The following is a 25893-nucleotide window of genomic DNA, read 5'->3' on the forward strand; positions in this document are numbered from 1 at the left end:
AATGTGCTGTTTAATTTCCTCGTGTGTTAGAGGGTTTCTGGTTATCTTGTTACTGACTTCTAATCCCATTGTGAGCAGAAAATACACCGTCTATAATTTCAGTACTATTCTATTTATTGAGACTTGTTGTACAGCCAACATATGACCTATCTTGAATTTACCATGCATACCTGAAAAAATATTTTGCAGTTGTTAGATGTAGTGTCCTATAAATGTCAATTAGATTGAGGTGGTTTATAAACTGGTTCTATTTACTGCTAAGTTAAAATCTACTTTGGCAGAATTATCTGTTTCTCCCCACAATTCTGTAACTTTTAATTCATGTATTTTAAGGCTATCAGGCAGCCTACATACATAAAATTGTACTATCTTCCCAATTAATTATCCCTTTTATCATCATGAAATGTTCCCATTTTTATCTATGGTAATTGTTGTCTTGAAGTCTATTTTATCTGGTGTTTATATAGCCACTCTAGTCTTATGCTAATTTGCATGTTTCTTTTTTCCCATTTTCTGACTTTCAAGTAATCTGTATCTTTAAAGTGTTTCTTGTAGGCAGCATTTAAATGGGCTTTTTAAAAGCCCACTGTTATGGGGAGGGTATAGCTCAAGTGGTAGAGCACATTCTTAGCATGCATGAGGTCCTGGGTTTGAACCCCAGTACCTCCTCTAAAAATAGACAACAAAACCTAGTCACCTACCCCATGCAAAAACAAACAACAACAAAAAGTTAATTATAAAAAATGTTATTTTTTAAAAATTAAAAAGTAAAAATAAAAACCTAACATCAGTATCTTAATTAGAATGTTAACACGTCCATAACATACTAATTATACTAATTATTGATACAGTTGGACCTTGGCATACCATTATGTTATTGGTTCTTTGTCCCCTCTTCGCCTCACCAACTCTCACCTTTTTTTTTAAGGTCACTGTTCCAAGCTTTACTCTTGTCCACAGTCTGCTTGCCTTTGTTTACTTCTTAAAGTCTGCAGGTGGTTCTCTTTTCCTTTCTTCTTTTCTATTTTGCCCAGAGTTTATCATCGTAAGCAGTGGGAGGGATGGGCTACACCAGCCACATTGTGATAGTGGAACCAAAACCCTTTTTATGAAAGTTTCACAGCTCTTCCCCCTTCGCACGGACTACTTTGAAAGTATGCACAAGAAATTGGTGACTGGATATTTTGAGGGAGAAACTGTGAGGACCAAGAGGAAAAACTTACTTTTCAACACAGACCCTTCTGCACTTTGACTGTCAATACGTGAACATTTTTCAAAAAAGGCACTAACAACTAGTCAAAACAGTCACTTTGGGATGGGTGAAACATTAGGCAGTTTAAAGGACAGATGTAGCAAACTTCAGAGGTTTTAACTCAAGCACCTAAGAAGGTAAACCCATTGGGAGCTACAAGAAAGATAATGGTATTTGATGTGTTAAAGTCCAAGGGAAGGTATACCTTGCAGATAACCAGATGTCTCTTCAAATATTTGTTTAGGGCTGCCTCCTGGCCCATCACCTCAAGATGATTCACAGACCTAAATATAAAATGCAAAACCGTAAAACTCCTAGAAGATAATGCAGGAGAAAATCTAGATGATGTTGGGTTTGGTGATAGATGAAAGAAAGAATTGATAAGCTGGACTTCATTAAAATGAAAATTTTCTGTTCTACAAAAGATACTATCAAGAGAATGAGTAGACAAGCCACAAACTGGGAAAAAATACTTATAAAACATAAATAATAAAGGACTGATAATCAAAATATACAAAGAATTCTTAAAACTCAATGATAAAAAATAAACAACCTGCTTAAAATACAGGCAAAAGATCTGAACAGACACCTCACCAAAGATACACACTCAGTAAATAAGAGTAGGAAAAGATGCTCAACATCTTGACATCAGGGAAATACAAATTAAAACGAGATACCACTATGCACCTACTAGAACGACCAAAATCCAAAACACTGACACCACCAAATGTTGGCAAGGATGTGGAGAAACAGGAACTCATTCATTACTAGTGGGAATGCAAAATGGTACAGCCACTTTGGAGGACAGTTTGACAGTTTCTTAAAAAAGTAAATATACTCTTCTCAAGTGATCCAACAATTGTACTGCTTGGTATTTAACCAAATGAACTGAAAACTTATGTCCACATAAGTATCTGTACATATGTTTATAGCAGCTTTATTCATAATCGCCAAAGTCTGGAAGCAACAAAGATGTCCTTTAGTAGGTGAATGGATAATGTCATATCCAGACAATGGAACATTATTCAGCGCTGAAAAGAAATGAGCTATCAAGCCATGAAAAGACATGGAGGAAACTTAAATGCATATTGCTAAGTGAAATAAGCCAATCTGAAAAAGCTACTAATTGAATGAAATGTATGATTCCAACTACATGGCATTCTGGAAAAGGCAAAACTATGAGACAGTAAAAAGATTAGTGGTTACCAGGGAGGGAAGAGGAAGAGGCAGAGCACAGAGGATTTTCAGGGAAGTAAAATTATTCTGTATAGTACAATACAGTACTATACAATACATTATTCACCAATAATGGTGAATATGTCATTATACCTTTGTCCCAACACATAGAATTACACCACCAAGAGCAACCCTTAATATTAACTATGGTCATTGGATGATAATGATGTGTCAAGGTAGGTTCACTGAAACAAATGTACTTCTCTGTAGGGGTTTGGGGACAGGAATGTTGATAGTGGGGGAAACTGGGGTGGGGGAAGTATGAAACAGAGTATTTGGGAACTCTGTACTTTCTGATCAGTTTTACTGGGAACATAAAACTGCTCTAAAAGACTAAAATCTATTTAAAAAGGACAACTCAGTGTTCAAGCATTTTATTAAATCAGATAATCTCCACATTGTTGCACATAGCAGCTTGTATACAATTATAAGGGCATATCACTCATTTACAAATATACAGCTGAGTGATAAGTTGCCAAGTCTAATAAGCCATCTTTAGCCAACTAAAATTTCAAGAACATGCAAAGAGGAAACACAGTAAAGGTCATGCAAGTTCTAGAATAGGTGACTCATGACAAAGCTCACTCATTTTATTCTTTACCTTCAAAATGCACATGACATCTGAAACCAAAAAAAATTCTGAAGACCAGCAGGTTGTCACCAGTCAGATATATATTTCATTCAGGAATATTAAGCCCCTTGCCACTTACTTGTTTGATTGGAAATAACCTGATCCTTACTACAGAAAGATTTTCCAGAAGAGATTTACTGCTGTAAAATGTATACCCATTCATATTCTGCCTTGAAGTCACTGAGCTTTCAGTAAAGTATGATAAAGCATGATGCCCAAACCAGGAGTCCCAGCTATGACCTTTTCACTTACCTACACTAAAGTATCAGTTCAAGAGAAACTCTGTGAAGACTAAAACAGACTGAGTAGCGAAATGAATCAGCGAGGCTGTAATAATCTAGATCTATTTTAGTTTACATAAGAGACGCTAAGTTTAAGAACCTTAAGAGACCCTATGGGACTTTCTCTTAGGTGACAGTAGTAAACTGCCCCACAATAAAACCTTTGATTATCAGGTTTATAACAATGGCTGACTAGAAAATAAAGCCCTACCTGATGAAGCCTCAAACTTACTTGTTCACATCTACATATAACTTATAACCACCAAATGCTAACGGTTAGGGAGACATGATCAAAGATCCTTTTGCAAGCTTTGCCTCCTCACACCCTTCACTCTCCCCTCCCCCCAAACTCCCATAGAAATTTCCCCTGCTTTAAGCTAAAAGGTCAATTCTGGATTCAAACTTGTATGAATTAAGTTTATAGGAGATAACATGCAAATAAGGGATAAAGTTCAATTCATTTGACAACAGCAAACATTATAAATGTATGCTATTATCCCACTAAACAGACGACCTGGGGAAACCACAAATACAACAAAATATTAGGTTTAAAAACAAAGAATGTTGAAGGAAGTAATTTTCCAGTGGTTGAAGTTATCCACCAAATATGCTTCATGACCACAAAATTTTCTGCCACTAAAACTAAAAGATAGAGAATTATAGAGAGCTGGGAATACATGTTAGATACTAACGATCTTCAAGCTTTGAAGATGTCATTGCATGAAGACAATTATGGGAAACACTGTTCCCGATAATTACGTACACCCTTAGTGTAACATATGGAGATCACTGTCTCCGATATAGACACTGTGGTAGGCAAAAACTACCTTGTTCTTTATACATTATGGAAGACACTGCTCCCGATAATGTGAGTTAGGTTTGTGACAAAGGTACTGGAAATTTTGCAAAATCGAATTAAAGTTACACCTTAGATAAACTGAGCTGTAAAATTTTGCACATATGAGTACAATCACAGCCTTTAAGTGACATTAATTTATAACTTGGTCACAATTCATTGCATTTCGGAGAACTGCCTAATCTGGTTGGCTAGATAGACGTCTAACTTGATTAGCAACCACTGATTAAATTTAATTCTTCTCTAAGATTTAGCTTTATAAATTTTATTTTGCTTGCAGTTGTTTTCTAACACCCTCAGGTGTTGACCATATATGCAAAACTTCCAGTATCTGTTGGGTTTTACTAGCAGATGCTGCTTTTATTTAAAAAAAAACGACAGTATAACTGTCATAATTATGGAAGGCACTGCTTCCGATAATTATCTTCTATAAAAAAAAAAACACCATTTATAGTGAACTCTGTCACTGATAAATAAACAATAAATATCTCAGTGCCAAAATGACAGGAAGCTTTTCCAAAAAATTAACACTTTGGCCAGAATTTGGCAGTGTGTTCTTTAAAGTCTGACAAACTGAGTATGAAATTAAACACCTAAAACTGGTTCTCTTTCAAAATACCTTGAAAAAACAAAAAACAACAAAAAACTAACAAAGGCTTATGGGACAGGGGACAGAAGAAAAGAAAATATACTAGGTCTTTGGCTTCTGGTATCCTCTTTTCATTAAGAATCTTAACACATTAAGGCCTTACTCCTGTAATAAACAGTTGAACCTCATTTTACACAGTTGAAGGACCTCTATTTCACACATCACTGGCAGGAAAACAAGTTTCATCTCTTCTGAAACTGAATGTTTCACTCAGGGATGTGGAAACCAGCTAAATCCTTAAAGGAGACAGATCTCACTTGGAGTAAAGCCTTACAACCCAGAATCTCCTAATTAGCATCAAATGAAAATGGAGGATCACACTAAGCTACCACTTTTCACCTTCAGCAGATGTCACCTTCCTCCTCCAATTCAAACAGATACCAGTTCACATCCTTAGGATTTAGAGCAATAGTTCATGTAACTGGTTCCGACTTTTTCATAACTATAACAGGAAAGATTTTAAGTGGTTATTCAGTTTAACTTGAAGTGCAGGTACCTATCCTGTATTAAAAGTTGCTGCCTAAAGACATCTAGTAGTACCAAGATGATCATGTAGAATTTTAACAACATTGGGTTTTGTAGCCCTACTGAAAATTTAGCACAACCAGCACAAGTCTACAAACAACATTACCCTGATGTTCTTAGATAAGTTATGGGTATCACATTTAAAGATCATTGTCAATGTCCCAAATGTCACCAGAGAGGGCATTTGCAGCTCCCTGAATAGTCCAAGTTGCTAGAGCCAACTGGTTTTTCAACAGTGTTTGATTAAAAGCACTGTTATTTTTCCGACGCAGCTTCAAGTGTTCTAGTAAAGCTGATGCAGTGTGAAAGCCAAAACCCCAAAAGATATGTCGGAAAGGAGACTCTCTTGGAGATACGTAAGGTGAGAGGAAGTGATACTCCACCTATGAAAACAAAACATACAAGTGTTTACATGGTGCTATAATATTGTTGTGATGAATGGACACGATATAGTAAAACAACTGTCATTCTCTCACTTCAAGCGTTAAAATTTCCACAAATTTAAGAATGTTGAGAACCAGGCTACCGATCTTCTAATGTTAAAATTGTAAAGCAAACTTTCAATTTCTTTGTGAACTCTAACTGCATTGGTTTTTTTTTTTTTTTTTTTTTTTGGTTGGAACCTATATATGGAAAGTTTATAACAAGTTTCCACTGTAATGAAATCTTCTGCTTCTTCCAAGCAGACTAGTATAAAAGCAGCTAAGGGCTGAATTAAACAGAAATAGAGAGAAAATGAACAGCTAAAAATCATTAACGATCCCTTCTTTGAAATGTTTTTAAAACCTAAAAAAATTAATACTAGGTCAAACATCTCATATTTCCAGTTTAGATATGTTGGCTTTAGATCTTGCTAAGAAGTAAAAGTTAAAATTTGTGCTGAAGTCTAGAGCAGCAAAGGATTCTAGGCTCCTGGAATTGTTACTCTACTTTTTAGAAACACAAGATTTACCATTTAAAAATGATCATACTTGAGTACCTCCTCTTCTACGAGTTTACTTACTTTCATGATACGGTCATTGATTTCCCTCATAACAAATCTGTTTGTTCTCTCAGCGTTCTTATAATCTGTTGTTAGTCTGGACGTAGCCCGGAAAAAGTCTCCACGAGCAGAATACAGCCACTGTAGACTCAGACCCATCTCCTGAAGCAGAAGGACATCAGATCACTACCAGACGTTATATTTCCAAGAATGTTATTCTATATACCTTTCTAAATTTAGGTGTAGTAACTGAAAAGATTCTGATAAAAGGCAGTGACTCAAGGTTCAGTGAAAGCTAGACTTAAGCATTTGTACAAGAGATTCCAAGCCTATAAACTTGGAGTTTTACAACTAGAGTAATATGGTTTTATTTAAGCTCAGCAGATAGTACAATTATCCATTCTTAGTCTCCTATGAAAACCGTCCTCAACAAGAAATTTAAAATAATTCGTAAAAGTTTATAATCCTGGGGGAGGGTATAGCTCAGTGGCAGAGTGCATGCTTAGCATGCACGAGGTACTGGGCTCAATCCCCAGTGTCTCCATTAAGATAAGTAAATAAAGAAACTTAATTATCTCCTCCACCCCACAAAAAAACCAATTAAAAAAAAGTATATAACTCTGTGTTGTGTATCCTTTCCATTTCAACCTCCCTATGGTGACAAACTTCAAACATTTTGGTTTAACGAACTTCAGAATCTAGTTATTTCCATCTGGTAAGTCCCATTCTCTGATCAGTTGTAATTAGTTTCAAGAAAGCCAATCGTAATAATTAAGATTAGGTTATCAGTTACTTACTTCACTTACGGGATCTGTTAAAATGACTTCTAATACCATAATACCACCAATTGGAAGCCACTTATTAACTTGATTTTTATCAAATGTTTGACTGTCAGACACCAATGATCAACACTGAATAAGAGTTTAACTACTGGCTATGTTCTCTCTCTGTCCGTGTCATCTCTGAAAGGCATATATGCCCCAAACTCACAGATTCAAAAGTCATAATTGAGATCTTTATATTCTCTAGGTCCAACCTCTTTATGGGTTGCCTGGAATACATGAACAAGAGAAAGCTTAACACTGGTTTTGATTGTGAAATACTTGCTGTGGTCTATCCTATATCTATAACCCACAGCCTCCCGACTTCTCTTTCAACTGAATTATGGATTCTAAGCAAATGTACTTCACTTCACTTTATAACACAGTTTGGCTACCAATCATGTCTCCCCAAGAACAGCTAAACATTATTCTTCAAACTGCTTGATACTTCAGCAGTAAGAACTTGATTTTAATTAGTGCTCACCTTTATGTCTGTTCTGAATTGGCTCATATCCTTCACAAATGAAAGTATTTTGTCGTTATACATCTCATAGTTCAGGTTCAGCTCAACATCATGGATAAGTTTAATCACAAGCTGACCGGCTACTTCTGCTGCTGCACGTAACATTTTGTTCAGCTGAGGAACCTCTTGATTCAGGACCTCATAGGTATCCATGGTAGTACCCAAATAAGGGTAATCTGTGTTCTGGAAAACAAAGCTGGGTTAATGTACTCAGCTGGGTCATAAGACTAGGAGCCTCAAATTCCGGTTTCCCCATCAAGGTAACAGTAACTATAATTCTTCCTTTGCTTCTAATATATTCCTAGTCCTCCTTCATGTCATATTTACTACTTAAAGAAGACAGCACTTTGCTAGTTCCTCTGAACCTAACCTGCCCCTAGAATGACTGCTTTCTTCTAGGACCTACAGAATCCCTGTTCTACCACATCATGGACTCTAAACAGATTTCTAGCCAAATTGCTTGAAGTTACATCTTTGTTCTCTTCCCTCTGGGAAGTTTGGCCCGTATTAATGAAAGAATAGGAGAGCATGCATGAAATGCACTTTCAATATAAAGTGCTACTTTTAGACAGAAATCTACTTTCTTCCTAACTGTGCAGCATTCATCCACTCATATGTTACCCTTCTAACAAGAATGTTTGATGCTCACAAGGTCTTCTCTCTGTCTTCACTAGACGACTTTAGTAACTATTTCTTCAACTCTATTCCCTACCATTGTCCTTGATGACAATTTCATTGGCAATCCTTTGGTCTGACCTCAATTCTTTACTTTCAGACTATACCATATACCTCTGAACCAGCATTGCTAGGTTTTTGAGATCTAAGGAGTCATTAAGTTTTTTAAAACATGACTTTTTTTTAAATATGTATTTTTTATTGAAGTATAGTCAGTTTACAATGTTGTGTCAATTTCTGGTATACAGCATACCAGTCATACATGACTTCAGTCATAAATGAACATACATATATTCATTTTCATATTCTTTTTCACCATAGTTACTAAAAGATACTGAATATAGTTCCCTGTGCTATACAGTATGAATTTGTTATTTGTCTATTTTATATATATTAACTAAAAACATGACTTCTGAAGGTCAATTTAAATCATCCATAAATTCCCTCAAGCCTAGGACTTGACACTCAGTTCTTCCTAATGTACTAAACAGACAGACATCATGACCAGATATTTCAGTATCATTCATACTGATACTGTAGCAGAAATTTAAGGGAATTCCAGCTATGTTAATCTCCAAATCCAGATCTTTCATCACTCCCTCACTTCATGCCTTTCCCATCCTAGTCCCAGGCTAAAACACCCAGTGGTAAGAAATCTAGGAAGGACCTGGTCTCTACTGGATCAACAATTTGATGGCAAAGTCAACAGCTTCCACCCTGACCTCCTCCTATAGTAACTCTGGGATCTCTTCACACCTTGGAAGAACCTGCTACAGAGCCAATTTTCCAAATCTAGAACTTTAGCATGCAAGCCTTCAAACCTTAGCACACAAGCCTTCATCATTCTTTTTACCCTGCCTGGTTTTCAGTGCCTTCTAGTTGGCTCTTGTACCAAGCTCATTAGAAGCCAACTTGGTCAGTTCTAAGCTCTGTGTCTTGAAAATCTTACCTCTGTTTGACTTTTGTGCTTTTATCCATTATCCCTGCTTAAGAAACTAACATCTCGGGATAAACATCTACAACCATATTTCAACAGGTATTGAGAACAGCATTATCCAGTAGAACTTTCTGTTTGAAGGAAATATTCTACACCTGCACTGTTCAATAGGCCGCCTTGTTATTAAAGCTCATCATACACAACTGAAGAAGTTTTAGCAAGTAAATTCAAATACTAACTAAGCTCAGATAACAATTTTATGTTAAGACTGATAATAAGGGAGATTATAATAACTACACGCATATAAACTTCTTAAGACATACCAAGCACTCTAGGAAGCTTGGTCTCAAAATTGACAAAAGAAGATCTAAGATACAATGCTTAGCACTCTTCAGACTTACCTCACAAAAACAGAAAGAAACTGCTGGGATTCCAGAATATGCAAGGAAAGGGAAAGCAGCATTATCAAAAGAAAGTTTCTCGCTGCAAGGAAAGCAAGAATGTGTCTTTAGAAGGTTTTCTAAAGAACAGACTGTGCTACATGCAACCTGCCCTACCCCCAAAGAAATCCTTAAATTCAGTCTCTAGGTACAGGTCAGGTACACTCACTCCAAGGTTATGTTTAAACCTCTGCCTCACATCGAAGGTGCTACTGAATGACTCTGCTTTTCTATTAGCTATTTATTCACTTTTCTCAACTTACACTTTGTTGATCCAGTTGCTGTCCCGATATAGAGACAGTCCGGTAACTGGATTTTTCACCTGAAAAATAAGAAATTAATTTATCATTAAAATGAAACTTTCTGGACTTATTCAAGCTAGTCACTAACATATTTCTCTCTATAAATATTTAAAATATTAAATGTTTATTTTATCTTCTTGATAAGAATTTCTTCAAGGCAGTTAAAACAATCCCAAATTTCTGAGGTTATTCCTACCAGGCTCGTGCTGCTAGTTCCTTTACTTATGACGAGAAAAAAAAAATGTTTCCTTCTTAACATTTTAAAGGTGGTGTCACCACAATTTTAAAAGCCCTCTCTGGCCTTCACGATATGCCTATCTTGTTTCTGGTTTCTTCCTTCTAGCACATTTTATACTGCTGCCAGCCTAACCTGCAAACACATTACTGCCCTGTTGGAGACCTTGTAGTAATCCCTAGTTTCCCATGGGATCAAGGTCAAGTTCCCTGACCCTTGTTTCTCTCCAACTTTAATCACTCCAGGATAGTCTCTAATCCCACAAGGTAAATCTTGTTCCTTGATCATTCAAAACTATGGTCATTCTCCCTGTTTTTATTCAATGAGTATTTCATCTGGTCTTATTTAAGTCTTAGGTATAGTTCAAGTTCATTTAAAACTTCCTTAACACTGATTCTACAGAAAACCCCTTATGGGCACCTGCAGTACACTTAGCCCTCATGTAATTCTCCTATATATTTCTAAGTAGACTACATATTGTTTGAGATCAGAGCCTTCATATATCACCTCCCTCACTTCACATGGTTCAGAAGGCTTGGGGCAAGTAAGCCAAGAGCATGACTTTAATGCTGCTATAGAATTTATTCTAAAATCCTGTTATTGGTTACTTATAATGGTTTAAATATCAATGTTTTTCATCCTAATTTTTTGTGTACTTTACATTACACTTTCATAATTAAGTATACTCACATCTTGCATCGTTTTCTCGATAAGCGAATACAACAACGGGCTGGCAGAAACCCTGAAGTTGTTGGTACCTGCAAAGAGATTATTTTTTCATTGCTCCTTCTCTAGTCAAGCAATTTTCACACTGCTATTTCTACAACTAAAACTACTTGGCAAACAGGAAGACAATAATCTAGATCAGTGGCATATACAACAACTATCCTCGTAATGAAGTATACAAGAAAGTGATCGAGGAGTCAAGCTCTTTATTGCTGCTGACCTAATTTCATTCAACTGAACTCTTACTCTTTGAGTTTGTATATTTAATGTTAATAATTTGTTTTTTGGTAACTTTCTGGTTCACCCATGTTAGGGCAGTCCATCTATTAGCTATAGTAAGTTTGCTATAGTCAATACATTCTGCTGGAAAGGTAAAATGGCAATGACTAATAAAATTTAGTTTAAAACAACTCCTTCCTTTTTCTTCCCAATGTAGACATTTCATTATTCTCCAGTTCATCCACTGGCTACATCTATACCTTTAATAATACCAAACTCTTTTAGAAGTTTGATTATCTGGTATCTTTATCCATGTCAATCTAGCACAATGTGAATTAGTCTCTAGAAGTACCATTCTATTGGTATGGTTTAGTTACTTCTGGTCCAAAATATTGAACTAGTGGTTCTCAAACTTCAGTGCATCAGAATCACTGGAGCGTTGTTCGAACAGTTTGCTGGACTTATGCTCCAGATTCTAATTCAAAAAGGCTAGGGTAGGGCTTGAAATTTTGCATTTCTATCAGTTCCCAGGTGATCCTGATGCTGTTGATGTGGGGACCACATTAAGAACCACTGCTCTAGACAAGGCAATCCACACCCATCCTGTAATTTAACACACTACTTAAGAGAAAGCTAAGTCAATCTTTTGATCTGGTTACGTCCAATGTAAATTGTAAAAACTAGTGCTGCACACACACAAAAAAGCTTTCTTCTGCTGTTTTATAAGTAATTTATAAACAGCTAATGAAAGGATACTTACCAAGAACAGCTTTGTCCAAATTAATGTAAGTGAAAGCTTTTAAATGCAACGAGGAAAGGTATCCCTAGAAGAGAAAGAAAAATACTAATGTACTAATATGTATTAATCTAATTCTCACAGACAGTAGCTATTATTAGAGATTTCTATTTAAATCCGGATTCTATTGAAACTAAATATACAAAGACAAATGATATAATCAACTCTAAAAAGAACACAGTTTCTAGGTAGCTTAAGCCAACATAAAGTTCAAGAGCCCATTCTGAGTATAGATGATATATAGATAATACCTCTAGCCATTCAGTGGCACCAATAGCTCCAAAGTCTCCAGCACTCCAGCTGGCAAAGACAATGCTTCTGCTGGGTTTAAACTGACCTAAAAGACAACAGAAAATTTTATCCTGGGAAATGTTATAGGTAGGTAACTAATTCAAGACTGCAGATGCAAAAATATTTCTTTTCCTTTTGAGGCCCCAGGTGAAAGAACCAAAAAAAGGAGTAAGAATAAATTTCAAAAGTAATTTACAAAGAACAGGATAGGAGATTGTTTGCAAATAAGATCTTAAGTACATGGTAGGGAACAGCTTACTAGAAGTCACTCTTGCAACTCCATTCTTGGAGTCTCTTAACTTCCAGATATTTGGAATCACAGTATAAGTATCTTCTTTAAAGACTGTTTGCTTAGAGGTAAGTCACTTACAACACTAGATTACTTTAAAAATAATTGTTATGAAATAGAATTAAAACTCACAAATTTAAGTTGAGGAAAGAGTGAGTTTTCAGAGAAATTACATTAGTGACAGCTACTCTGGGGGCTTATTTGCCACTACCCTCCATCCCTCCCCTTTCCCTGGGTATGTATTTTTCTGCATTAATGTACTTTTGTATAAAAGTACTGCAACTCACCCTCTGACCCAAAGATTCAGGAATGTGATGGGGGTTTGCATGTGCAGGTGGGGATAGCGGAGTGGCAAGTACCAAGGAAGAAACACTTGAGCCTTTCTTCCCTAAATGTATTACATATTATTATATATTTATAAATCAAATGTATAAATATGTATTCTATATTATATGTATAAATATAATATATAAAATTATATATTATTAGTTTATAACAAAACTATAGAACATTAGTACAGAGGTATGACACTGCTTGCTTTCAAATAGATTCCACAGGGACCACGTTAGATTTGCGATATCATTCCAGATAAGTCAAACGAAGACTTTAGGGCCCAATATAATGCTTTCCAGTGTCTCAGAGAAACTGATGATTCCCTATATGATGAAGACACTGCATAGAAAGCTGTTTCAAAGTCAAAGGCAGATACAACAAAATACAAACCTGCTTGGTACTTAAGAATTCAGGGTCTAGCACAAGTGAACCATAAGAATATAGGCAAAAGTGAACAAAGCATATTATAACATTTAGAAATACAGATAGCACATAGATGTTCAGGTCCTCAAATTTGTACTCTACCTTTTAAGACCATATCAGAAAGTATCTGGGCAAGTTTCAACAGAAGACCTGTTCCTACACCGGACTTAGCAGCTCCAGGACCCCAGGCATCCCTCTGGGCCCCTATGACAACATAGCGATCTCAAAAAAAAAAAAAAAAAAAAAAAAAGGATAAATTAGGTAATCAGTTTTTAAACTGTTTTCTAACTTGAAGTCCAGAATAAGCACATTAGTAGAAGGGTTGAAAAAAAAAATGTATTATGGGTGAGAGAGCCTTACTTCAGATCTGACTTAGAACTCCAGGGATTAAAAATTCACAAGATGATACTAAGATCTTTTTCCTTATTAGTATTGCTACTCTTTTTTCCTACATTACCATTTAAGTTTATTCACTTACTTTTGCAATCTAATAAGCACTGAAGTCCAAGGGCTTTCCTTACTAAATGACTATTCGATTGCATTCAAATAGATAAATCGGCAAACTACAGCCTTCAGGCCCATCTGTTACATATTGTCTATGGCTGTTTTCATGCTACATTGGCAGAGCTGAAGAGCTGCAACAGACTGTATGGCCTACAAAATGTGTATTATTTGCCCCCTTGAGAAGAAATTTGCTTACCTCTGGCCTATTTAGTAACTTAAATGAGATTTTCTAGTCATGATGGTCAATTTTTGACAAGTTAATATCCTAGGACTTTATTACCTCCCAATAAAACTGACACCTGAGCAGTTCACTTTAGGACAGCTAAGATTTAGCATTTCACAAAACCAAACCAAGTCAGCCTTCCTGCACTCCTTCCCTCTGGCCACATCCTTAAGAGTGAAGAAAATAGAAAAAAAAAAACAAAAAACCAAAAACCCCAAGGTCTTTACCTGGTTCTTCAAAGCCCTTAATAACTCCAAAGACGTTAAAAATCCTTATCTCTTTCAGTACATTGTTCACAGTGAGCTTCACACTCTTATTCTCTGAGGATTCCAGCTTACATGAAGAGTCTGTTCTCCAACTGGAAGGACAGTCTCCTTCCATATTTCTACAGGTACAAAACAGAGATCAGGGTTCTGAGTTACTGTTACTTTGCCCAAGTTTACAAAATCATTCCTTCCTACTGTCCAGTAAAGCTCTAGGTTAAGAGGACATATAAAGAGACCATATAAAATTACTCACTAGTGGCCAAACATTTGTGTTTTACTTTGCTCTGTAGGTTAGTCATTTGAAAATCATGAGTTACTTCCTAGTTTAACCAATTTTTTTTTAAAAAATGTATTATTTATTCCTCATCTGATGTGTGCCTTTCTGCTAGGGACACAGCTATAGTTTACGTTTGAAACAGATACCAAGATGGACTCAGAATGAAGTCCTTATATAAAAGTCCATTAATATATTATTTCCTAGCTCTCCCCACTAATAGGGGTAGTATATATTCTTATTTCAGTTATAAAATAATACTCTCATGCTGATAGTAGTTAGGTTAGATATCTTCTCCTATTTGATTCCTCATGTGTTATGCAACCAATGACTGCTCTAAAAGGGCTTACGTAAATATGTCAAAACATTATTAACCCCCACTTCACAAGAATAAGATAGGGAGCTGGCTTCACAGGTCAGGAAAGATTTGTAGGTGGTAGGAAGAATTAGCTGATTCTTAGTCAAAAAGAATCACCTGTTACAAAAACCTTTTAGACAGCATTATTAATAGTCACATAGGATTTTACAAAGTCCTTACACGTAGATGTAGGCTCTTCATTTGATACCAATAACCTTGCTAAGCAGAATATATTTTAGCTATCCAATGAAGTCGAAGAAACATGACCAGAGGGGGTTAGAGTAACTTGTTCTATGTCACATAGCCAATAAATGCTCACATGAGTGTTTGAAACTAGACTGACATCCCATGCCAATACCAAGATAAAAATTAATGATTTGTACTCTAATCAGACTGGGTTCTATTTTTAAAGAGGGATACTAATACATTAGGGAGGATATTAAAGACTAATTATGAATATAAAGCCTCTGGAAACTGTCATGAGAACTGAGGATATTGAATCTATAGAAAAGGAAACTTGAACCATTCTGTTGCTAAAAAGAAAATCTAGGACTAATGAGTGTTACAGGGAATAAGATTTCAGCTCATTGTGAATTCTAACAGCTCTCCAATAACTGAATGAGTTGCCATAGGCAACAAAGTGCTTTACCACAGGAAGTACTCAAGCTATGTGGGGAATATTACACAAGGAATTCACTGGGTAGACTAAACAAGGCCTCCTTGAGTTTATAAATCCAATGTCTTATTAAGATCACTTTATGGAAGAAGAATTTCATTTTTATCTATACCAAATTAACAGCCAGCCAACCATCTCCAAAATGTCCCAAATGTGGAAAATTATAGCCAATTATTTTTAAATGTTATCAAATCAACTTAAACAGATTATTATTTCTCCCTAATCAGAAAACTTGACCCTTCAAGACAGTTTTCAAATAAGAAAGAACTTACTCAAATAGCTTTTCTGCACCGGCTCTGGAAATTGTTTGGACAGGTATGTTAGGCAATCCTGATGACTGGGATGGTGGAAACTGAGTGTGATTGAAAGAAGGGAATCCAGGTGTGTAAGGGTCACCTGTTCCCCGATGAGCCTAGAAAAATAAAAGAGTAATTAGCTCTATCAGACATTTATTCAAGAAATCCCTATAAGATCCAACTACACTATAAGGCTATAACCTGCGTTTAGTTTAGCAACTTAAAGCCTGAAAGTCTGAGCGGTTCTACAACACACGACTCTTGTTTTCATATGGCATGTCAAATTCTCAACTCAAGATACTACTGACAGAGTTCTTTTAGCAATAAGTAATAATTAGGCCTCAAAGTCATGTAAGTCATCTTTTCACTTACTGCTAAAACTCTCCAAGAAAAAAAGAGTATTTAAGGAAGGCACAGTTCTATTTCTATTAATGCAGATGGAATCTAGCAACAATTTGGAGAATCCAGTAACTCATTTACTCAAGAAACAAAAACTCACATGTCCAAAAACTGGAAGATTTGCATTAACAACAGGAAATTTAGTCTGGTCCATGTATATCAAGACACCAATTGCACTGAAACGTTCAGCATTTGCAACCTAAAGAAAAACATGTAAAGCTCAGAAAATGAAGATCTAATCAACCAAAATTAGAATACATAGTGGACTTATGCTGAAAGACAAAAGGTTACAGAAGACTACACCAGTACTTCCAATGTTTCAAATAGCTTGTCTTAAAATTTAACTTTTTAAAAAATTTTTAACTGAAATTTTTATTGAGATAATCATAGATTCATCTGCAGTTTTGATAAATAATACAGAGAGGCCTCTCTTGCTCCTTCACCTTCTAAGATGGCCTGCACTCTGTCTATGGAGTGTATATCTTTCTAAATAAATCTACTTTTACAAAAAAAAAAAAAAAAAAGAAAAGAAAAGAAAAGAAAAGAAATAATACAGAGAGATCCATTATAAACTTTGCCCAGTTTCTCCCAATAGTCAAATTTTGCAGAACTACAGTATAATGTAACAGCCTGAATACTGATGTTGATACAATACAATCCACTAATATTATTCAGATTTCCCCAGTTTTACTTGTACTCATTTGTGTGTTTGTGTATATTAAGTTCTAAACAATCAATCAAAATACTGAAAAGTAGTTGTGACACCACGAAGATCCTTCCCATTGCCATTTGATATCCATACCCACTTCCTTCCCACCCTCAACTCCTGGCAACCACTAACCTCTCTTCCATTTCTACCATGTCATTTCAAAAATGTTATTTTGGATGACCTGTAACATTATGCTAAGCAAACTAAGCCAGTCACAAGAGGCAACATGTTGTATGATTCCATTCACTTAAAATACCCAGAAGAGGCAAATCCATAGAAACAGAGAGTAGATTAGCGATTGCCCGGACTAAGAGGAGGTGAAGAATGGGGAGTGACTACTAATGGGTGTGGGGTTTCTTTAGGGGATAATGAAAATGTTCTGGATTAGATCATGGTGATGGTTGCACAACCTGTGAATATACTAAAAACTGAATTGTGCACTTTAAAGGATGAGTTTTATGGTATGTGAATTATATCTCAATTTAAAAAGTAAAAAATAAAACAGTTCAATATGGCTGCACAGCAAAACTTAACTAACTCTTAAGGAGAGTTCAAAAGATAAAAGAAATAATAAAACCCATCCAAGACAACCATTGTCTTTTGATACGCTCCATTCAAGGCCCTTGTGTAGGTCTGACTTTTAATTTTCCTTTTTACAAAACATAGTTATAAATGAATTCTATACATACATATAAATAAAACTCTGTTACAAAGACATAATTTAAACCTCTTTCACTTAAGTATTTCTGATTACTTCATTTTCATCAAAAGACAACAGCCACAAAATACTCCAAGTGGATAGGCTAGTTTTGGAAGTACCCTGTAACTTTAGATAATTGGAACTTATTTTATTTGCATGTAAAGTACTTTAATAAATTATGTTATCAGGCACGAGAGTTTAAGACCGATGGTTTTCAAAATGTAAGAAAATCAACAATACCATTTAGCTAAAGAATGATAGGATACCAATGTATTTAATAACTCATACTCACCTTTTCAGCAAAAGTGATTTTCCCTGCTCTAACAATCACTAAAGATCCATTCACAGGCGTGTTTAAATCCTCAAAGTCTTTTTCAGTGCCAAAATTAGCATGGACCAGTTTACCCTAGAATAAAGACATTAGATTCAATGAGTATTATCGTATTAGAACAACCAGAGTCTGCTACAAAATGATTTTACAGGTCATATCCAAGAAAGAGAAGAAAAAGACCAGGGCCTAGAAAGGATATATAAGAGTTCTAAAGTCAAAACTGGTCAGGGTTAACAGTAGCGAAGTCAAGATTTCTGGTCCCCTATATTCATGTCTTTCATTATCCCATGATGTCTTTAATCTAATTAACATTGATCTATTTACGTCAATTAATTTACATTCCTTCAGATATTTTGGAGGAAGAGAAAGGATAATAAGATATCTTTTTAAAAAAAAGACATATATCAATATAAATATTGTAGGCTAGCCATGGCAGCATGAATTATATAATGTTCCCACACTTGAACCCCAGACAACTGAGGATATATACATAAGAATTAACTGAAAATGCTGATAATAAATCTGTCCAAAAGTTGGTTTACAGTAAAATGACCTGCATAGATCAACTTGTAGATGTTTATATAAGCTGTCATCATAATGTTCCTTAACTCCATCAGAGTTCACATGTACAGCCATAAACTGACATTAACAACCAAATATCTAAATATAGAAAGCTAGCAGGTGAACCAAAACTCCAAATGTTCTTTAACAGAACAATCTACCCATCTCCAAACCACTGGCTTGTGGGTAGCCACGGAAAGTGATACAGCACAGGTAACTAAGAAGACACAGAACCACTGTAAAACTTCATTTGACTTGGAAGGCATTCTCTGCAGACACCCCTGGCACACAAATATGTAATTTTTAACCTAAAAACATAGATAGATTTATGTAGCTGTTTTTTAATTTCCATAGTAGTTTGGCCATATTTGCCTAAATTTTAAAAGATCAAGCATTAAAGAATCAAGCTAAGATTAGATGCCAGTGAAGATGGTTATTCATATCTGTCCCCACATAAGGGGGTATCTGATATACGAATTCATTCAGCAAATAGTACCATGCATCAGGCACTGTCCAAGGCTCTGAGACACAGCAGAAAATGAAACCAACCCCTAGCTCTTCCTATAGCTTACATTCTAGTGTGGAAACAAATGGATAATGTCAGGTGCTGTGGGTCCTAGGAAGAAAAGTAAAGCAGGATGGGGAGAAATGATTAGAGGAAGGCCATTTTTGATAAGATAATGTTGGAGAAGAGACTTGCACAAAGTGAGGGGAAAAGCCATGCTGATATTTTAGGGAAGAGTGGACCAGGCAAAGGGAAAGACGATTTCTATAAAGGTCTTGAGGTAGGACTATGCTTGAGTTTGAGAGTTTGAGGAACAGCAGGGAGGTATGAGTGGCCAGAGCAGAGTAAGCAAAGAAGAGAGCAGTAGAATTACTTTGGGCCTTGCTGACCAAGAGGAGGACTTGAGATTTTATTTTAATTGTGGCATAGGAGGGTTGAGAACAAGAATATCCCATGATCAGTTACATTTTATAAGTAAATTTATACTGTAACTACTAAGAACAGTAAAGACAATGAGTTTTCGAGCTACTTAGCAGGGAAGTCTCGTGCACGGTTTGCCTTACTCACAGTAACTGTCGTAGTCTTACTATACGCCACGTAACCCTCAGGATTCTCCACCGAGTGTATCAAGCTGCCACTGCTTGAATCCACTATGATCACCGAGTTTTGAGCATTGCTTAAAAAAAAAAGATTAAGTTAAAATGAAGCTAAGGCATCCTTAGGGAAAAATTAAATGGCTTTAACACATTTAGCATTTGACTTGCATTATTTATTTTAAAGGTCTTAGCTATAATCAGCACACCTGAAGGTAGCTGCTTCTATAAAATAAGTTTACTATTGTTCAACATACCTGTCTTTGACCTGAATTTTAACAAAATGTTCATCATGCCAGACTTTGCTGAGTTTAAATTCACGGAACTGATTTTCAATGAAAAATGCAAGACTTTCATCTTTTTGAGATCCAGCCTCACGAGGGACATAAGAATTTCCATTCAGCATCCTGAAGAAAAAAAGTCACTGTTAAATGAACTGACGTTTAACTGAAAATAAACAATGAACTCAAATATCAAGCAAATTGTTTTAAAAGCACCCCAAATCCTGGACTAACCAGGTAGAGACAAACTTAGAAGAAAAAAAAATGTGTGCCCATATTTGAAGGAATTTATGATTTCAAACTTATTAAAACCTCTTTATCTACTGTAAAGCCCATTCCAATATCACATATCTGCTTAGGGTGGTTTTAGGGGAAATGAGCAGCTTCCAGGAGATCTGCTATAAGCGAAATGAAACAGGATTGATGAACTCAAGATGTAGTGCTTCAAGTTCACTTACTTTGAAGCATTCTGAATACCCTGGAAGAAAACTGCTCTTCGTTCTGAGTTCCCATGACTCTTTGTAAATATACACCCCATATTAGTTATACAATTTTTTTTTTCTGGTAGACTATATCCTCACTTTATCCATAATGCCTAGTGCACAGTATACACAAAAGTACTCATCAGATGAAGTAAAAATACCAAGATTCCTCATTTAAGACCAGAAGAATTACTGTACCATTGAAACTATAGGAAGCTAGCAAAAGGTGAAAGATGAGGTGTTCTTTATGCAGAGTTAGATATATATCTTAAGGAAGATCTTAAAAATCTAAGAACAAAAACCTTAAGGACACTTCTTGGAGTATGACTGAGTGAGAACCATAAAAAATCAAGAAATACTAGAGATGTATCAAGATGGGCAGACAAGTTAGTCCCGAGTTAGAGGATGAAAAAGGCTACCAGTGCTCTTGTGGATAGTAGCAGGGCTCAGCATGACTTACAAGGGGTTAAGATGGAAAATGAGAGCAGAAGAAAGTCTGACAGCAAGCACCAAGCTACAAAGAACCAAATGATCAAGAATCCGTGAATTTTCTTAGGAAAAAGGAGAGTTATGCAAAAGTTCTAACTTTTTTCCCTATCAATATAGTTTGAATTCTTTACGGATTCTTTACCCTCTAACTAAACATGGGAAGACTCCCTATTTTAAAAAGCTTTTCCTCCAGATTATCACCTTTGTTTTATCTCACTGCACTTAATAATCACTGTTTGTTTGGGTGTTGAGGTTGAACTTGTGAAGTAGCTCAAGCTTACTTGAGGGTACCGATGAAGTCTGTGGTATCCAGTCTCTCTGACAACATTGATTTGAGGTCTGCCCAAAATAGACGAGGTGTTTCAGGAAGGTGCTCTTCTGGCTCAAAAGATTCTGTACCCTCTGTGCACGGAGACTCTGTTCCTGCTGGTCTCTCACATTGGGCTTTTGTTTCTGCACGTCTACAATAGCCCAAGTAGCCAATCATAAATCCTAAGGATAAAAAGTTTCAGAGCTGAATTCAGAATTTCATTTATAATCTATTCCTGTAAGAACTGTTAATGTATTGAACTAACCCTTGAAAAGACTGGTTTTAAATCAAATTGTAAGCAGTTTCAAAATTAAACAATGCATCTCAGTTTTGTCTATTTTAAACCATTCAATATATTACATAATAACTTTATTTTAAATAGTCATCTTTTCAAAGCAAAGGTAACTTTTCTTCCCAGAAGCCTTCCTTGAATCCTCAGTCAAGCTTCTATGCTACCAATATCCTGTACATATTCCTAGTGGAGCATTTGCACATCACACTGAAATGATTCATGCACCTCTCTTCTCCCACCAGGCTAACCTCAAAGGCAGGTATAGAAAATCCTAGCCATCATTATATTCCTAGTGCCTTGCATAATGGAATGTAAAGAGGTATGAAATAAATGTTTGCTGGGCGGGATCAGGAGAATTCCTAGAGCTGGTGACAAGGAACATTTAAGTTTTGAATGGCCACTCTTACCAATCAAGAAAAAGATGATTATAGCAGTAGTCCCATAGCAGATATATCCATTTAACCTTCTTGGTTTTGTGACACTGGTGTGGTTACCCATCGTGTTATTGTCAACATTTTCTTCTTCATCGGCAGCTAGTTTCATCTCCACGTGACTATTATCGCCATCCACTTGCCGAGCCAGACTAAACCGGGTATATGACAGCGGTTCTCCACCAAACTGAGATTTTTTTAAAAGACGGAAAGAAAGCATTATGAAGGAGAAGAAAGGGAATAGGGACATTTAAACAAAGTTTGGCCAGATGCGATACTTATTATTGGGCCATTGCTATGACTTGCTATACATTCTTAAGAAGAAAGAAGTTCCCCTTTCAAATCAGCATTCTGCCCTGTGCCCAGTTGTGTCAATGGCAGATGAGGCCTGGATCACACTGGCCCTCTTCATCTCATTTAGCCTTTTCACAGAGGGTTTCTGTTACGTGTGTCTACTGGTATACATTCTGACGTGTTTTCTTTAGTTCATCTTATCTATTTGGTTGTCTCTCTTTAGCATGCCCTGAAACTTTTTATAAGATTTTCCATGAAAACCCTACCCAAGACTGAATATACCCTTCTTTTGTGGGATCAGTTATACCTCAAGACTACCATTTCAAATGTAAATGAATACCTGATGATCGCTTTAGGTATTATTTCATGCTTACTAGGTGAAAGCCATTCTTGTGTACTTCATATTCATCCAAACTGGTGACACAGTAATACAACTTAAATCTTACCAAGTTAGAGAATGCTGATCTGGCTTGATCCATCATTCTGAGCTGTCACACAGAAGAGCCTAGTATTAAAACAGAGAATTAATATAATGAGTTAGATCCTACTGTATCAGATTAGTAAGGGCTTTTCATTACCACACTAGATTAAGTATTACTTATCATTGTATATTAAATTTAATTTTAAATATATTATCACCTTTCTAGAAAGACTCTTTAACCAAGATGTTTAGTTTATGTGACAACTAAATTTAGTGTGATCCTTGATTAGATCCTGAACTGAGGTGAGGTGGGAGTAGAGACAGCTTGGAGGACATTATTGAGAGAAATAATAAATTTGAATGCAGACTATATACTGGGTAATGTACTGTATCAATATTAGATTTAGGAGTGTGATAATGGTGTTGCTTTTTTGGAGGAGAACATCCTTGTTCTTAGGAGATTAATGCCAGTAATTTAAGAATGAAATGTTGTGATATCTGTAACTTCCAAATAGTTCAGTTAAAAAAAGTATACAAGAAATAAAGCAAATGTGGAAATCTGTAAAGAGTACATGGATATACACTGTAATGTTTCAATATTTCTTGTAGGTTTGAAGTTTTTTTTTAATTAAAATGTGAGGAAAACTAGTTAGAATGTCATCCATGGTAAGCAGAATTAAGTAACTGAATTTAGTAGTCAAAGAAAAGGGACAAATACAAAAGACAATAGACCAGAACCTTTAAAAAAAAAACTAAACTAAAATTAAGACTGGTCACATGCTACACAGATCAGTAACAAACCATCTCCAATAGAAAAGGAGAGACAACTTGATACCTCTGATTAAATGAATAGTTCCTAACAAATAATTTGACAGATCCTTCATGCAAAAAGAATAGATAAAAGAAAAACACAGAGTGTGCTATTTTATAGATGAAAAGGCCAGTTATTTGAGATATTAAGTGACTTGTTCAAGGCTGAAAACTGATAATCTAAAAATGAAGTCCAGTGGTTAGTGGGTTTTACAGAAGGCATGTTCTCATCTCCAGAAATTAAAGAAATTAATTTTAACTTTTTTCAAAGCAAACTACATCTCTGTAACCAAGAGTCTTAAAGCATAGGTATTAACTGAAATCTCGATTTTCCAATTAATTTGGTTTGAGTGCATCTAGACACTTGAAAGTGATATTATGTTAAGATGTATAAAATAGACACTTATTTCATACTATGTTAAAGCTTTTCCTATACTACAAGTACACTAACAGTGCATTTAACACCCACATAGCGCAAGGCACGCTGAGATACATAGGCAAATTGCAAAACAAAGACATATCAACTGGCACTAGGAAAGTCTTCCTATCAAAACCTAAAAACAAAAAAGTAATTTTTAATCCCCAAGCTTTAAAGACCAGAGCCAATAAGCAATAGATCTTATTCTTAGAAGCACAATCTCTTGCTCCCACCTGGTACAAAAAGCTTATCACTATCACTGCTCGAGAACTGTGCAGACCCAATCACTAGAGCCAGAGCTAGAAGGCCCCACCCTGAACCAATTTTAATCACCCTTTTCTAGGAAAAAACAGCTCACCAGTTTAACATTCATCTGACCCAGCCATCCTTCAAGGTTTCTAGTTTTAAACTAACGTTAAGACTAACATGACAACATATTTAACTAAATGATCTAAGTAAAGAATTTAAATAAATAAGAGACTGAGTGATTGCAAGTCTGCAGAAATAGATAGATATTAATAGCACACGTAATTATGATTTTGTATAACTAAAATCTAAGTATACTTTTTACTGAGAAAACAAATATATTATTTCTACTTCAATCCCCAGACACAAAATTAAGACTATAACATAAAAGAAATCAAGTCAGAGGAAAACAATTGTGACCTAGGTAATTCCCATTTTAACTCCATCATTTAACCTCACATCTGTGAAAAACACAGTTAATTCTATGGTATCTACAGAAGTTATTCTTGAAGTTTTACATATAAATGTGAGTCATTCTTTCAAAATAATCTCACACTTAGTAAAGCTTTCTAATTAAAAGAACCCCTTAATGAATTTTCTTCCAACTGAAATAACTCTAATTCATGTGCTCTGAAAGCATGAAAGAGAAACTTTTCATACCAGTTATATACTAGTCTATAAACAGGTAGTTCTGTTACAAGACTACATGTAAAAGCCAAACAACTCTTATTTGGCTTATTTCAAGATGTCACCACCAATGCTGATAATCTATTACAAGAGACAAACCAAACATCACCTTGATTTTTATTCATATTAGCACCTTGTATATCTTTGGTGTTCTCAATGGTAACGAAAAACAATTCAGTTTCCCACAATAATAAAAATTAAGGTGAGCAAAAACAGAGCCCCACATATTTCAAACATGAAATGGAAGCTCTAAAATGTCTTTAAGCCATGGGATGGGGGACAGGAGGTATGCAAAGGTACTAGCTACACTACTGTCCCAAACTTCTTTCAAGTTCAAATCATCCTATTCCTACTTTCTTGAAATGTGGCATTAATTTTTATTTAATTTTCAAAAATACGGTAGTTATCTTGAGGTCTTGAGGTCTTAAGCTATTTTGGGGTGTCTCAAAACCAAGGGTCTGCACAAAATACATACAGCTAAATGAGTGTGGGGATCAGGTGCCAAAATACACTTGCACATATATATAACATCCAGAGCTGCTACTCCATTTCACCTGAAATAAAAATAAGACACTTGTTTGTGACTACTGACAAGCCCACTTCAATTTAGAAAACAAGCCACAGTTTTAAGCCCTTGGAGCTCACATAAAATGAAGTTCCTCTGATTGCTTTTGAGGCTCTTGTTCCAGAGATCTTCACTTCTCACTATCTTCTCCAAAATGAGACAGAATCCAGCCCCTGCCTGTACCTAACATTCTTCCTCTGTTCTTGAAATCCTACTCATTTCTTACAGGATCAGCTCAAGGGCCATCTCTATGAAGCCTTCTCTGGCTGATTTCCCTATCCTATAATACCTGAGATGGAATTATGTGGTAACTGACAAAGAGTAAAGATACTTTATTTCTTAACAGTTAT

At 35.7% G+C, this 25893-nt stretch overlaps 1 protein-coding gene across 3 annotated transcripts in view; it reads right to left on the reverse strand.

Moving 5' to 3' along the window:
- Positions 1 to 2846: 2846 nt before the first annotated feature.
- Positions 2847 to 25893, reverse strand: part of TFRC (transferrin receptor) — a 104935-nt gene continuing 81888 nt past the window's right edge. For 2 of the 3 annotated variants that reach the window (XM_045519850.2, XM_010959324.3), the window contains exons 2-19: positions 22843 to 22901; positions 22079 to 22289; positions 21351 to 21561; positions 20075 to 20224; positions 19792 to 19900; positions 18120 to 18233; positions 16519 to 16617; positions 15996 to 16135; positions 14377 to 14534; positions 13525 to 13644; positions 12338 to 12423; positions 12051 to 12114; positions 11036 to 11103; positions 10072 to 10130; positions 9770 to 9851; positions 7718 to 7939; positions 6434 to 6574; positions 2847 to 5813 (exon numbers count right to left, since the gene is read on the reverse strand). In XM_045519850.2, coding sequence (XP_045375806.1) covers positions 5571 to 5813; positions 6434 to 6574; positions 7718 to 7939; positions 9770 to 9851; positions 10072 to 10130; positions 11036 to 11103; positions 12051 to 12114; positions 12338 to 12423; positions 13525 to 13644; positions 14377 to 14534; positions 15996 to 16135; positions 16519 to 16617; positions 18120 to 18233; positions 19792 to 19900; positions 20075 to 20224; positions 21351 to 21561; positions 22079 to 22289; positions 22843 to 22878 — 2313 coding nt within the window. In that variant the 5' untranslated portion in view covers positions 22879 to 22901 and the 3' untranslated portion in view covers positions 2847 to 5570. Of the gene's footprint in view, positions 5814 to 6433; positions 6575 to 7717; positions 7940 to 9769; positions 9852 to 10071; positions 10131 to 11035; positions 11104 to 12050; positions 12115 to 12337; positions 12424 to 13524; positions 13645 to 14376; positions 14535 to 15995; positions 16136 to 16518; positions 16618 to 18119; positions 18234 to 19791; positions 19901 to 20074; positions 20225 to 21350; positions 21562 to 22078; positions 22290 to 22842; positions 22902 to 25453; positions 25526 to 25893 lie in introns of those variants that run through there. The other variant, XM_010959325.3, reaches the window with a different exon arrangement.

This window comes from Camelus bactrianus, chromosome 1 (genome assembly GCF_048773025.1).
Source record: "Camelus bactrianus isolate YW-2024 breed Bactrian camel chromosome 1, ASM4877302v1, whole genome shotgun sequence".
Classification (NCBI taxonomy): domain Eukaryota; kingdom Metazoa; phylum Chordata; class Mammalia; order Artiodactyla; family Camelidae; genus Camelus; species Camelus bactrianus.